General features: G+C 41.1%; 1 protein-coding gene across 1 annotated transcript; it reads left to right on the top strand.

The window, feature by feature from the left end:
• Positions 1–1430: 1430 nt before the first annotated feature.
• Positions 1431–15053, top strand: HRH4 (histamine receptor H4; the record flags this gene model as incomplete). The annotated part of the gene is made up of 3 exons (XM_081148309.1): positions 1431–1623; positions 10432–10595; positions 13217–15053. 3 exons carry the CDS (start codon positions 1431–1433, stop codon positions 14033–14035), a joined length of 1176 nt encoding a protein of 391 aa, XP_081004435.1. The 3' UTR covers positions 14036–15053.
• Between the last annotated feature and the right edge of the window lie 371 nt (positions 15054–15424).

The following is a 15424-nucleotide window of genomic DNA, read 5'->3' as shown; positions in this document are numbered from 1 at the left end:
ACCCAGTGGGCATCGGAGTCAAAGCTAAGAGAGAATAACATTCTTTTGCTTCATGCTTCTCTTAAGGCACCAACATTATATTAGATTTTCCATTTTGTAACACCCATTTATTAGCTCCCCTCCCCTCAGCAATAATTTCACTTTCGTTCCATTTATTATTAAGACACTGGGCTGGGCTGAATGGCTGGTAGCAAATTGAGATATTGCAGAGTTCCCCTTTGGTCTAGTCCCAGTTGATGGGATTATCTATTCCAGGAGGCAAAAACAAGGATAACAATCAGTCCCAATTTAGCAATTTAGAAAATTCATTCTATTATCTCTTTCACATTTTTGCTTTTAGGTTCAAATTAACACACACATTACCTTGTTTTAGAACAATACCAGACTTTGGGAGCTCTGGTTTTAGGGACTGTGAGATCCACCACTGAAGAAGAAAATCATGGTGAAGAAACACTTGTATGTAAATTACATCCCTTATCACTCTCCCTCTAATTCTACCACAAAAGTGTAATCATCTGTCTAATGGAAACCCACTTCAGTCTTCCTCTGCAGCAGAGCCCTGTCCTGTACTCTCCGACTCTCAGACCATTCTCCCCACCCAGGGAACCTGCTGGCCTCCTCCTGGATGTCCCCTCTTGCTCTGTGCCCTGGAAACTCAAGACAGTAAGCCGAGCCCGGCCAGGTGTGGCTCGGTGGTTGAGCATCGACCTATGATCCAGGCGATCTCAGTTTGATTCCCTGTCAGGGCACATGCCTGGGTTGGGGGCTTGACCCCCCAGTAGGGGGCGTGCAGGAGGCAGCTAATCAATGACTCTCATCATTGCTGTTTCTCTCTCTCTCTCTCTCTCTCTCTCTCTCCCTCCCCTCCTTCTCTCTGAAATCAATAAAGACATATGAAGAAAAAAAAAGACAGTAAGCTGGGGCAACTGCAGGTCTCGCTGAATTTTCTTCTCTCATCTGGACAATCGCTAAGTGCAGTGCCTTGAAAGCCATTGTTTCATATATGTTGTCGTTTTTTTATTGTTTCAGATAGGATGGTGAATTTAGCCCCTGTTATTTCGTCATGATAAGAAGAGAATGTTTAATAGGCTCTATATTAGTTTTAAGAATGAATCGCATTTGAGTCCAATTTACTGCCTATATAATGCATCAGATATATAATATTGCTCTCTATTAATGGGAGATGGATGAAACACATTAAAATGTTTAAGGTAAAAATTTTACTGTCTTTTGGAAGTTTTTTCTTTTTAGTGTCATAAAGGAAACTATTATGACAAGTTTCCTTTTCAAGAACCAGGAAGTAAGTACTGCAATCAGTACTTAAATCTTGAAAAACATGTTATAAATAAAAGACTATATATACTAGTTTTACGAGTAGACATATACTTGTCAGAGTTGCCTTGCTATATTGAGCTTCATCATTTGATGTGATGTCAGCTACTAATAGCACAACTACTTTAGCACTAAGTACTAGCATTGCTTTAGCATTTTTAATGGGCTTACTAGCTTTTGCTATAATGCTAGGAAATGCCATTGTCATTTTGGCTTTTGTGGTGGACAAAAACCTTAAACATCGAAGTAATTATTTTTTCCTTAACTTGGCCATTTCTGACTTCTTTGTTGGTAAGTTACATCTCTTTATTTAACATAATCTTTTTCAATTATAATTTATTTCTAAAACCTTAAAATAAGCTTTGGTTATTTCAAGGGACTGTATGAAATTGGGAATGATTAAAAACAAAAAGTTTAAGGATTAAAGTTCAAGGGAATTTATATGGCACTTTAGGGAACTATTTTATGTGTGTGTGTGTGTGTGTGTGTGTGTGTGTGTGTGTGTGTATCAGGTTTGTAAGGAAAATTTTCATCTGAAAGCAGTTTATTATCTTTTTATAGAATAAAAATAAGTTTAGAATATTTCCAAAATTGTTTAAGAGTTATTTGTTTCTGAAGCTTTTTTTTTTTTTTTTTTTAAATATATCTTTATTGAGAGAGAGGGAGGGAGAGGGAGAGAGAGAAATAGAAACATCAATGATGAGAGAGTCATTGATCGAGCCTGCAACCCGGGCATGTGCCCTGACCGGGAATCGAACCCTGATCGCCTGGATCCTAGATCGACGCTCAAGCGCTGAGCCATGCCCGGCCGGGGCTGAAGCTATTTTCCTTGTATGTTTAGGTGTATAAGTATTCCTCTTTAAGTAAGCATAATTTCCTTAGTATCACAGTATCAGAGTAATAGGAGATCATGTATATGCTGGCAACCAGCACAATCAGGAAATGGTATATTCAGGTCAGTTAAATAGTATAGCTAATATTATTTTATGATATGGTATAGAATATTATAAAATATACCCAACACTAAACTACCTTGCATGTGATATGATATCATAGTGTTATAAAGGATCATAGAAATTAAATTAATCTTTCTTTGGAAACATGCACTTTGTAATTTTTTACTTCCTGATGACCATAGATCTTTAATGATGCTTATAATTAGTAAATGTACAGGAGTGTCAGCTGATGATATTGTTTTATAGGAGCTTTTAGCATAATTTAATCTGTCATTGTCTATAGCTACATCAGTGCTTGCGTTCATATTAAAATAAAACAATACTCATAGAATACTTAGTTTGCTGTCTGGAACACAGTGTGTACCTTCCTAAGTGTGAGCTCCAGGCTGGCTGGTGTGCAACGGCTGTGGGAACAGTAGGGGATGAGACAGAGTGGTCAGAACCTGTGTAGTGAAGGCCCTTGAATACTAGTATGATTCTGGATTGAGGTGATTCAGCAGACAATGTGGAGATTAAAATTTTTTTAAGGCAGGTGAGTGAGTGGTTGGATGGAAGCTTTACCTTAGAGACACCGGGAGAGATGTAGTAGGTGAGAGAAGCTGGAGGAGGGGGCAGCTCTGTTTCAGAGATGACCCTGCAGCAAGCAGTCTAGGTAGAAGCCATGTGGCAGGGAAGGCTCTGAGCTAGGGTGAGGGTGGAAGAGTTGCAAGGGTGGGCTCAGGCAGGGGAAAGAGAAAGTAGTTAGCGATTGCATTCTGGGGACTAAGACGCCTAAAACTCTTAATAGAAAAGGGAACATTTTGGGGAAGGTAGCTTCTGCTTCCGGTGCTGCATTGATAAAACTCCTGGAGGAAATTTCTAGCTGGAGAGATTGATTTAGGAGTCATAATATAGACATGACTGGGTCACAGGTAAAGGTGGCTAACCAATATAGAAGCAGTGAAAGAACCCAACAATTTTGCCATTTCTCTCCTCAGTTCTGCCCCTCCAGGTAACCAATGTTAGGAGCTTGATGCAGAGCCTCGTTTATCATTCTCTGTGCATGCGTAAACACGTACAAATTTGTGTACTTATGTAAAAAGTGTATTTATATAAACAGAATATTCTGCTATAAATATATGTAGCCCTCTTCCTTCATAGAACTGTAGAACTTTTATTTATTTTTAAAAAATATTTTTATTGATTTCAGAGAGAAGAAGGGAGAGGGAGAGGGAGAAACATCAGTGATGAGAGAGAATCATTCATCGGCTGCCTCCTGCACTCCCACTACTGGGGATCAAGCCCGCACCCCAGGCATATGCCCTGACTGGGAATCGAACCGTGGCCTCCTGTTTCCTAGATTGATGCTCAACCACTGAGCCACACCGGCTGGGCAAACTGCAGAACTTTTAGATGACACTGAGAACTTAAAGTTGGTTATGTATTCTGACCAACTCAAAAGGAGTGAGGCTCTGAATACCTGGTGGTAGGAGGTCTGGGGTAAAACTAGCCTCACTGAAGGAGCCTGAGGCCTAAGCTTTTGACAAAGATGGTTCCAGATTACAGTGGAATGTCCCTGTGTGTGATGCGACAGCCCCACCATCATGGGCTTGAGCACTGCAACATAAAGATGTGTTTTGTTTTTGATTGAGAAATGTCCCTGCAGATGTAGTTATACACCAGTCCTGGTGGTTCACCTCTATCAGCAGGGGTGGGAAAGGGAGGGTTTGCTCTTGATAAGAGCAGTCTGACCCAGATCAGAGTCTCTATTCATCTACTGGCCTCATCCTTCACATATTCCCTGACCCTGCCAGCTTCCTCCAGAGGTCACTTATTTTAATACAATACCTTGGAGATATTGCAGGTTCCGTTCCAGATCATCCCAATAAAGTGAAAATCACAATAAAGTGAGTCACACAAACTTTTTGGTGCCTATAAAAGTTATGTTTATACTCTACAATAGTCTATTAAGTGTGCAATAGCATTATGTCTGAAAAACAATGTACATACCTTAATTAAAAATTACTTTATTGCTAAAAACTACTGACCATCATCTGAGCCTTCAGTGAGGTGTAATCTTGCTGGTGGAGGGCCTTGCCTCAGTGTTGATGAAAATGCAGTATCTGCGAAGTGCAATAAAGCAAGGCATGCCTGTATTCGCACAACGCAAGAATTAGGAAAGTCTCTGAGAGCTGTTTGTAACCAGATTTGAGTTTTGTGTCAATGCTGTTCTTTTTCCTTTGCCATGCCCAGAGGTGTGCCTTTCAGCTCTGAGCCTGTAGGACCTCACATTGGTGGTGGTGGGCCAGAGAGGAGCTCATGAGAGGTTTTCTTTGCTCTAAGCCAGCAAATCTTACTATTTGGGATCCTGACCCTAGAGCTCCAGAACCATGTGGTGATGGCAGTACCGATTAGAGCATTATATGTGCTCAGTATTGTAGACTTTCTGGCCGAATGCTCTCTTCTCACCTGTTTTAGAACTGGCCTTCCGTAGAGAATCTAAATTTGTGGCACCTGGGTAGCTTCCCAGGCTGAATTTAGTGTTGGAAAGCAAAGAATTATTGAGGAAAAATTTTAGCACTGGCCACATTGATATAAATATATCTCATTTGTACACTATTCTAGGAAGTAATATACTAGCTACATCTATAGCAGTAACTATAAAGTTGGTATCTCATGACTGACGTTTCCATCTATGGGTAACTTCTTCACATCTACAATTGCGTGGCATTTATGGCCTACACAACCATGTGACAGACGACTCAACCATGTGACAGATGACTCAAGGGCAAAAGGCAGTTGCTGCTAACAGAGTCTGAACCATGTCTTCAAGATGGCAAAGTTTATCTTTAGTATCTTCATGCCTCAGTTTGGGACTCTCCTCTAACCCTCTGAGTTAGTTAGCTTGGGCTGCTACAAAACACCACAGTCTGGACTTCCACAACAGTGATTTACTTTTTCATGGCTTTGGAGGCTGGGAAGTCCCAGATCAAGGTGCCAGCTGATTCAGTTCCTGGTGGGAGCTCTCTTCCTGGTTTATAGATGCCTTCTCGATGCATCAGCACATGGCCTTTCCTCTGAGTGTAAAGGGAGAGAGAGTGAGAGACCGAGAGAGAGAGCAAGCAAGCTCTCTCGTGTTTCTTCTTATAAGGACACTAATCCTGTTGGATTAGGGCTTCACCCTTATGACCTCATTTAACTTTAATTACCTGTGTATAGGCCATCTCTCCAAATACAGCCACCCTGGGTTAGGGCTTCCACTTATGAATGAATTTGGGGTGGGCACAAATATTCAGTCCATAATACCCTCTATGCACTCACTGTTTTCCACAGAGTCTTCTGTTGGCCCAAAGAATTCACTGGGGCTTTTAGCTCCCATCACCTTTTAATTGTCATTTTCTCATGGAAGATGTAGCTTCTTAGCAGATTGGCAATTCCAGACTGGACTGGTGACAATTTTCAAGCAAACTGGGCTTCCCTGTCCTCATCTATTCATTCATCTAACACCAATTTATTGTGAGCATGAACTCTTTGGGGTGCTAGAGATGTAGCAATGAAAATACAGACAAAAATTCCTTCTCTCATGGTGCTTCTATTTCTACTGTGGGTGAAGATGGGGAGACAGATGATAAACAATATAAATAAGTAAATAAAATTAGATGGCATTTTAGAGGGTGATCATTGCTACTGAGATAAAACAGGAATGAGGGAGAGGAAGTGTGTTTGAGGTGGAAGCTGCAATTCAAACTTCCAGGGTAGGGTTCACTGATCAAGACACATTTGAGCAAACAGAAGTGCTCTGGGGAAAGAGCATTTCATGCTCAAGGAAGTGCAAGGGTCTGAAGCAGTGCATGCGTGGTGTATTTGAGGCCAGAAGGAGTGAGTGATGGGTGGAGAGAGTAGCAGGAGGTGAGACCAGAGAGGTGGGGGACAGCTAGGGTGGGCAAGTCATCTAGGATCTTACAGGGGCTCCTCTCCTCTCCTCTCCTCTCCTCTCCTCTCCTCTCCTCTCCTCTCCTCTCCTCTCCTCTCCTCTCCTCTCCTCTCCTCTCCTCTCCTCTCCTCTCCTCTCCTCTCCTCTCCTCTCCTCTCCTCTCCTCTCCTCTCCTCTCCTCTCCTCTCCTCTCCTCTCCTCTCCTCTCCTCTCCTCTCCTCTCCTCTCCTCTCCTCTCCTCTCCTCTCCTCTCCTCTCCTCTCCTCTCCTCTCCTCTCCTCTCCTCTCCTCTCCTCTCCTCTCCTCTCCTCTCCTCTCCTCTCCTCTCCTCTCCTCTCCTCTCCTCTCCTCTCCTCTCCTCTCCTCTCCTCTCCTCTCCTCTCCTCTCCTCTCCTCTCCTCTCCTCTCCTCTCCTCTCCTCTCCTCTCCTCTCCTCTCCTCTCCTCTCCTCTCCTCTCCTCTCCTCTCTCCCCTCCCCTCCCCTCCCCTCCTCTCCTCTCTTCCTTCTTCCCCTTCCATCTTTCCTCCCCCTGTTCCTTCACCTCCTTTTTTCCCCCTTTGTTAGTGGTAGTGTTAGACCTTGGTTCTTGAGTTTGGTGAAAAAAGAGTTCAGAGCCAAGACTCTTAGTGCAAGAAGTTTATTTAGCCTTTTGGAAAGAAAGTCATAGAGGCAGAAGTGAGACAGCTGGGCTGCATGGGCTCAGGAAACAAGTTACAGAGGCAAAAGAAGGACACTTGGAGCTTAGGAGAAAGAAAGCTAAAGATACACACCTAAGGAAGAAGGAGGGGGGGGAGGTGGGCATGCTCTAGAAAGAGAGAGAGAGAGAGTATGCACCAGGTCCTTCATCTTAAGGGTTTTTATTTGTTTTTTAAAGGCAGGGGGTTCAGGGGAGGTCTCAGGGGAGGATCTCATTAGAATATTCATCAGCTTTCTAGGTGTGCCCTTTTAGGATCATGGTCTTTACTGATTGGTTGGTGCTAGGATAGGGGTCATTAGTCATTGCATCTGGTCCAGATATCAGCCATGATATGACTTTGTTTTGCTGCTTTTCTGAGCCTGGAGCTAAAATACAACTGAGGCCTAGATCTTATCTCTAGTTTGATCAAAACTTTTGATGGGTCGGAACCTCATTGTCCTGAGGTCTTAATGCTTAAGGGACTGGTCCCTGCAAGGGCTTGTCTGGTAGTCATATGAGGCTATTTTCCATCCCTCTTCTTGCTCCTCTAAGGAGGTATAACCCACACGACTAGCAATATGAAAGGTCAGGAGATCAAAACTGCATGATTAACGACATGCTAGGGGATGAAATGTTACCCTGAGGAGTGAGGCCTTAACCTATAATAGCTGTTTTCTTTAGTTTTTTTCCATTGCTTGGCACCCGGGACTTTCTGCCCTGGTGATATTCTGTACCTGGCCTGCTCTGCCTATGCCTGTCTAACTGCCTACTCAATTAACTTTCACCACTATCTTTTTTAAAAAGTATGTTTTTATTGATTTATTTTTTAGAGAGAGAGAGAGAGAAGGGAGAGAGAGGGAGGGAGAGAAACATCTATCAGCTGCCTCCTGCATGCCCCCTACTAGGGATCGAGCCTGCAATCTGGGCATGTGCTCTGACCAGGAATCAGGCCGGTGACCCCTCGGTGCCTGGGACAATGAGCCACACAGTCCAGGGCTCACCACAGTCTTTTAATATAGTTTGTCTTTTCTCACTCCCCTCACTTCCTTAATATGTCATGCCAAAGGCTTATCCCTCTTTTTCAAGGTACTGGCTTATAGTTTTACTTATCAAGTCCATTTGACCCAGAAGCATGCTTTCAGAGTGGAAATTGTAGAAACAATATATCATAGAAATACTCCCAATTCACAGTTTAAAAAAAATTTTTGGAATGAGCCACAAATGTCTCCACCATTCAACAAGATAGAGGGACCAAGCATGACATTTGTACTAAAACATTATGTAGAACACAAGGTGACGGCAAGGTTTTCTTAAAACCAAAAGGATTAACCAGAGCCTGGTTTAAGCTCTATCTCAAGCAGCTCCTAAGGTTTTGAACACACCCTTCCTCTTTTATATAAATCACAAAGTGTAAAAAAAAGGTTATTTAACTTACACCCTTTCTTTAATCTTAAACAGAGAATTGGTGTCTGTGATGCAAGTGATTCCTGAAATGTACTCTTCTTTCTCACTCTGTGGAAGAAATGAGTGTGTTTATGAAAAATACTCATTTGGGGAGAAATGGGAGCTACAACTCTGGACTGAAATATAACAAATGTCTCTGTTTTGAAGATACTTTATCTCAGGTGAACCTGGTGACCTATTTTATACCATAGGCGTGTATTCACACATGTGCGAGTGTGTACATGTGAGCGAGCATGCACACACACACACACACACACACTTTTCAGATGGAAGGTACCATAGGAAGTTATCATAAAAAACACAATTGAAACACAAGCAAGCAGGCAATATGAACTACATATAAGAGCTAATTGCACAACTCTTTGTCTCTGTGGTGTTTAGTTTCTTATATTTGTGTGTAAACCTAGATACAGAATACTAAGTTCTACATTTCCTTTCACCGGTTCTGAAACCGACCATTATATCCTCATGGTGTTACCAGTCCAAAATTTGTGTGCCTGATGCTTCAAAAGGCCCAGACTCAAAGCATCAGAGTTTGGATAAGGCAAGGTTTATTGACTGAAAAGGTGCCAGCTGAGAAGATGGGAGCCCCAGTAGTTCTTCAAGTCCATCTTTAGGAAGTAAAGAGTTCAGGCTTCTTTTATGTAAAGGGAAGGGAAAATGGGAGGGGCTATTTTAGTAGAAACTCAAGCCCCAAGCAGAATTTTTCTAATGATTAAAGCAGGAACTATTAACTTGAAGGCCATGGGAACAACACAGGCTGGAACAAAATGGAGCCAGAGAAACCAAGCTTTTTGCTCTGTTACAACGGCATCTTGTTTGGGGAAAATGCAGGGTTTCCTTTATGCTTTCTTTTTCCTTTCATTTACCTTTACTATTGTTCTATAACTATGACAGGTTAACTTGGTTCTGATATAAAAAAATGACAATTCCTGTGAAGTGCCTGATAAAATATAAAGATACTTAACAAAATAAGATTTCAATTGAGCTTCCACTTAATAGTTCATGTTTTCAGTGAGTAGTGTCACCTGACTGAAATGTCAATGTAATGGAAACCCCCTGCAAAGCTTCAGGAAATTAGCCCAGTTTAGTTATTTTTCACAGGGAAGCAGGTTTTGCTGAGCGATATCACTCATAAATTTGCTCATTCAGTGAAGGGTAGCAGTTAAGTCAGGAGTTCTGAAATCACATTGCCTGGTTTCAAATCCATCTTTCACTTACTATCTAAGTGGCCCTTGGGCTAATTATGTCTCCCTTCTTGAGCTTCAGGTTCTTTATTTGTTAACTTAGCATGGTCCCTACCTCACAAAGTTCCAATGAAGGTTAAATGAGGTGATATATGCAACGCACATAACACGATGTCTAGTGTATGGTAATTGCATAATATGTTAGCTGTTATTTAAGTTAAATGTGCAAGCATTTTTGTCAATTCTATATGTTGTGAAAAATACAAAGATTGCCTCACAACATATTCAAATCCTCAGGAGAAATGAGTTAAAAAATGATGACAATATAAAGTAGAATGTTCTTGTACACGAAGGAGGAAGAGAGAAGTGCTACGAAAGTGCAGGTGACAGAGAAGTTGCTTCTGCCAAAGAAGCTCCAAGAGAAATGATATGGAGAAAGTCGTTTCTTGAACTGAATGCAGAATAAACAGGAAGCAAATAGACTTCTCAGTAGAAGACAGGAGGACATTCTAGGAAGGATGGATGCTGTTGGTCAAGCAAAGAGATGTGAAATGCGAGAGGTGTTTGAGGGATGAGTGGCCTGTCATCCTGCGTGGGTTGGATCATAAACATAAAGATGATTCGCATTGTATGTGGCTGGAAGTACAGGTCTGGACCTGAACTTGATTTGGAGAGTAATAAGGAGCCACTGAAAGTACGAGGCTTAGGAAAATTATTATAAAAATGGTATTTAAAGAATGTGTAGGAAATCAGTCCTGAGTTTGTTGATGAAATATTATTAATTTCTAAACTATAATCAAACCATTTTTGGTCAATTCAGATACATCATGTGTCGCGTACTATACCTCTTAGTTTTCATTGATATATGCTATTTTTTTTACCCTTACTTTTTCTCTGTATAGGTGTGATCTCCATTCCTTTGTACATCCCACAACTGCTGTTCAACTGGAATCCTGAAAATAAAATCTGTGCATTTTGGCTCATTACTGACTACTTCCTGTGTACAGCATCTGTATATAACATTGTACTCATCAGCTATGATCGATACCAGTCAGTCTCAAATGCTGTAAGTCAAACCATTACTTTATCTTCCTTAGAAGAGTATGTACTTGTAAATTTGGGTTCAAGCAAAAAAATTTTTAAGTCTAATTTTTTGTTTAATTGACAAATCTTAGAGGAGCCTGATTACCGTTTTGTTATCTGGCACTAAGTTCTCACTGGCCCTTGGTGAACATTTTCTGCACATGATTTGGTGAAGTCAACCCCCTTTGTGCTACTAAAGTGGGAAGGCATCAAAGAAAATCCAAGGCAAGTTGTCAGAAGTGGTATACTGAGTCCACATCTTGTTTTTAGATTCTACATATGAGTGAAATCATCTGGCATGTGTCTTTTCTGTCTGACTTATCTCACTTAGGCCAATACCCTCTAGATCCGTCCATGTTGTTGCAGGACTGAAGCAAGAGTGAGTGGGAGAATGTAGAATAATATAACTGGAATGAATGGAAATGAAAATGAATGCAGAATTAAGATAGTAAGAGGAGAGTATTTATTTATCTGCAGATGAAAAAAGAAGCTTGATGTTGAAATTAAGACCCTGAATAATATTGTTGCAGGCTAAGAGGCAACATTCTGAATAATGGACATATTCTATAGTGGGTGAGAGGTGGGTCACTGACTGATGTCAGGAGGTCACTTCAACTCTCCTGAACCTAGGTCCAAGCAATGCTTGAGCTGTCTATCTCTCATAAATGCTATGCCGATACGAAAAGATTGGCATTGTCTTCTCAATTCCCTTAGATGTCTATTATCCCATTTGACCTTATGCATAACAGAAAAGAGATCACTTTCCAGCAGATTGCATCATCTTATTACAAAGGCTGAAAAGAGCAATTAAAAAACTAAATGCAGTTTTATGATCATCTGGGTATTGTTACCATCTTCATAATCATTAGATGTAGTGCAAGAGGTGTATTAATCAGTAGCATGGGAAGCAGAAGGCAAAAAAGCCTGGAGTACATGGGAGCTTGTTTTCAGAAGCACCATATGCATTTTAGTTTAGCCACAGAAATACCAGTAGTTTGGGGGGGAAAATCACCCCCAAACCACTTTCCTGAAGTTTTAAAAAATAACTCAGTTTAAAAAGGGAACAAAACCAGTTTTATCTTACTTCTAGCCAACTGTCGAGCCCTCCCCAGCATGTACAATCCATCAAAGACAGACAGTGCTTGGCAATGGTGCACCCTTTTAATAAAAATGATGGAATATGGTAGAATGAGACTTAAAAATTCACAGAGAAAATAGTAGAAGAGAGCTGGTGAAAAGGGAGGCATGTTGTAATTTCATTTCTTCCCTTCAAGTGAGGAAATCAGAGAAATGTGGAACACTTTAGCTAGAGAAAAAAACTTACTAATCTAAAACAGGCCCCTTTACAAAATTGTTAGTTCATACTTTCTCCCTTAGGTAGAAAAGTGGTTGGTTTTGGGTATCTTTAGATTTCTTGCAGAGGATATTCTTGAAAATTTCAGGATCTATCAAAGATCATGGGTCTTGTGATCTGAGAGCAATCCTTACTCACAGAATCTCATTTTCCCTTATGGAAGCCTGTCATTGTGAATAAGTGGATCCAGAACATTCTTTACCCTTAAAAAAGACAGTGGCACTCGCCACGGCCATGTCTCTCAAAGTGGCTGGCCACTATAGCGTCGGCACTGTTTTTATCGAGTGGAAACTTTTGTAGAAAGAAATGACTTGGTAATGCTCAATAACACTGTAGTGTCTCTCCACAGTAGGTTTACACTTCTTTCTTTTTGTGTGCCATCTTCTTGGAAGTGATGTTTTTCTTTCTCTTTTTGATCCCACCTTAAAGAATCAGCATGAACTGCAGAATAGGTTGTTTCTTTATTAGAATCAGGAAAGCCAGTTGCTTTCAAACTTTTTTGACTGTGACTACAGTGAGAGATGCACTTTGTTTATTTATTATTGAATTTACTGAGGTGACATTGGTTTATAAAACCATCTGCACGCTGCAGCGAGTGCTCACTGCCTAAACAAAGTCTCTTTCCGTCCCCATTCATCACCCTTTGCCCACCTCCACCGAGCCCACTCCCCTTTCCTCTGGCTGTCACCACACTGATGTCTGTGTCTCTGTTTTATATAGATATATGCTTTTTTGCTTAATTCCTTCACCTTTGTTCATCCAGCCAAGAAATGCATTTTATACTATGACAGTACATGCATTTTTCTTTATATACATGTATCTATATTCCCAAAGCAAAAGTTTCATCAAACAATACATACCCTTACAGTGTGTGATGCATTCTGATGTGGAAGATGCTATTTCATTAAAAAAAAAATGCTCGTCCTGACCCAGCTGGCAGATTGGGAAACACTGAAAAGATGCACCCAGTTTCAGTTATTTAATGGTTCAGATTTTGACAAATTCTATAGTATCAAGAGGTTTAACCTTGAGGGTTGTGCCCTTCCTCTTGAAAATCACTAAGAAAGTTTGCATCTTGGTCCAGGCTTTGCTGAAATTGAACCCTCTGCCTGGCCCACATCATGTTAGCCAGGCCCAGTTACTATCCTCACCTCTTGAGCATCCCTGAAACTCCTGAGGGCCTATGGTATGCTTTATGCAGTCAACATATGTTTCATAATACTGAAAATAATTTATTTGGCCTCTTTTAGGTCTCTTATAGAGCTCGACACACTGAGATCTGGAAGATCGTGTCTCTGATGGTGGCTGTCTGGGTGCTGGCCTTCTTGGTGCATGGGCCAGTAATGATAGTTGCAGAAGCCTGGAAGACAAAGGGGAGGCACTGTGAACCTGGATTCATTTCAAAATGGTATGTTCTTGCCATCATGTCATTCTTGGAATTCCTGGTCCCAGTCTTCTCAATGGCTTATTTCAACGTCTATATTTACTGGAGAGTATGGAAGCGTGGTCACCTCAGCAGGTCGCAAAGCCATCCTGGACTCACTGCCACCTCTTCCAGTACCTTTGGACACTTGTTCAAGTGTGGACTGTTTTCTAGGGCAGCTCTTGCTGAACAGAAGGAAGCAGCAGCATCCCCTCATGTCGAGAGACAGGGAAGAAAAAGCAGCCTCTTGTTTTCTGCAAGAACCCAGAAGAATAGAGATATAATTGCTTCCAAAACGCGTTCCTTGTCCCAACGAGGAAACCTATCCCTTTGCCAAAGAGAACATCTTGAACTGCTCAGAGCCAGGAAATTAGCCAAGTCACTGGCCATTCTCATAGGTGTTTTCACCTTTTGCTGGGCCCCTTACTCTCTTTTCACTATTGTTCTTTCAACTTACTCCCCAGATGAGCGCCCCCAAACAGTCCTGTACCATATCACATTTTGGCTTCAGTGGTTTAATTCCTTTGTCAATCCTTTTTTGTATCCACTGTGTCACAAGCGTTTTCAGAAGGCTTTCTCAAACCTATTTTGTGTGAAAAAGCGACTCATACTATCACGGAGTCTGTCAGTGTCCTCCCACGGGTAATGTTATTGCTTACAGACATTTTAGCCTGAATCTCACCTAAATGAATTTTATCTGGCTTTCATCTTGCCCTTTCCACTCTAACCAAATATGTCCACGAAATTGTGATACTTGAGAACTTTTTAAAAAATCGGAACCTGGAAGTCAAGGGGAAGTTATTCTGGTGGATAATAACAGTGTAGTTAGAAACTGACAACACTATTTTTGTAAACTCAAAGCCACAAAAGCGCTGTATTTTTCTTAGTCATGGTCTCTTTCTTGTCTTTTAGATCTTGATATAACACTGATGGTAAAAGTCAAGAGGTTTTTTTCTGTGTTCGCTGTTTGCTACCATGATAAGTCAATTTCCCTTTTTATTTTATAGTGATGAAAGCTTGTCAAGTTCTAAAACTATTCGTTAAAATATACAATAGGAAAAAGAGCTCTAGGGCCCTGTTTACTGGGAGTGCTTGTCTGTTATGATCCGTGGGCAGGAGAGTCGGGGTTTGAGTTGGCAGGAGCAGAAAGCGAGGGAGTGCCTGGATCAAAGGGCAAAGGGCACACGCACCTCCAGGCTCTATTCCTGACCCCAGAAAAGAGGGCAGAGGGGGATGGCCCAGGGAAGGGCAGGGAGCTGTGGCTCTCAAAGGTCCTCGGTGGAGTCATCTTGGAAGCCCAGGCAATCGCAGGATGAGAGGCCACGGTCACCAACAGGTTGAAAGGATGATTTTTCCCCTTTCCTGTCCTCTTTTCCAAACTTTCACATCAGCTAAAACTTCTCGGCGAGAAAATATGAAAGAGAGAGAAAGGCTGAGAGATGAAGACGAAAGGACTGTGTGATTAAACCTGATGTGCCTGGTATAACATTCACAGAACTTGTGGGCTGTCAGTACCTTTCTGTATTCATTTGGTGTCTTTAACTCATGTGCCTGCTGCTTTCCGTTGCAGCGCTCAGAGTGATCCCTGCATTGTGTGGTTAAGGGAGGCGCTAGCTTCCTGATGAGCCACAGTTTATGCTGGTGAATAAAATTATTCTGGTGATATTTTGTTCCTTTTATCATTATTATTATTTTTTCAGTGTTCTTTGCCTGTCTTTGTTATAACATTTCATTTTGATGTTATAGTTAATTTCATCTCTCAGAGTTCTTATATAGTTTAGTCATTTTCATATTTCTCAGATCTTTTAAACCTTTGATTAATTCCAAACACTAAGATATGAAAATCTTTTAAGTACATAAATGCTTAGAAATGCACATAATTTTATGTACATTCTTCTTCACATTAGGTTCAAAATAGGAGATACATGTTTAAAATTTAATAGTAATATTAAAAATTTGAGAAATAACCCCTCATAGATGCACAACTTTTCATAAATTGTTACTTGTCAGCTGTTGGTTTTAACATTTATAAGTT

The sequence above is a fragment of the Miniopterus schreibersii genome (genome assembly GCF_964146895.1).
Source record: "Miniopterus schreibersii genome assembly, chromosome: 10".
Lineage (NCBI taxonomy): Eukaryota > Metazoa > Chordata > Mammalia > Chiroptera > Miniopteridae > Miniopterus > Miniopterus schreibersii.
This window is presented reverse-complemented; position numbering and strand designations above follow the sequence as displayed.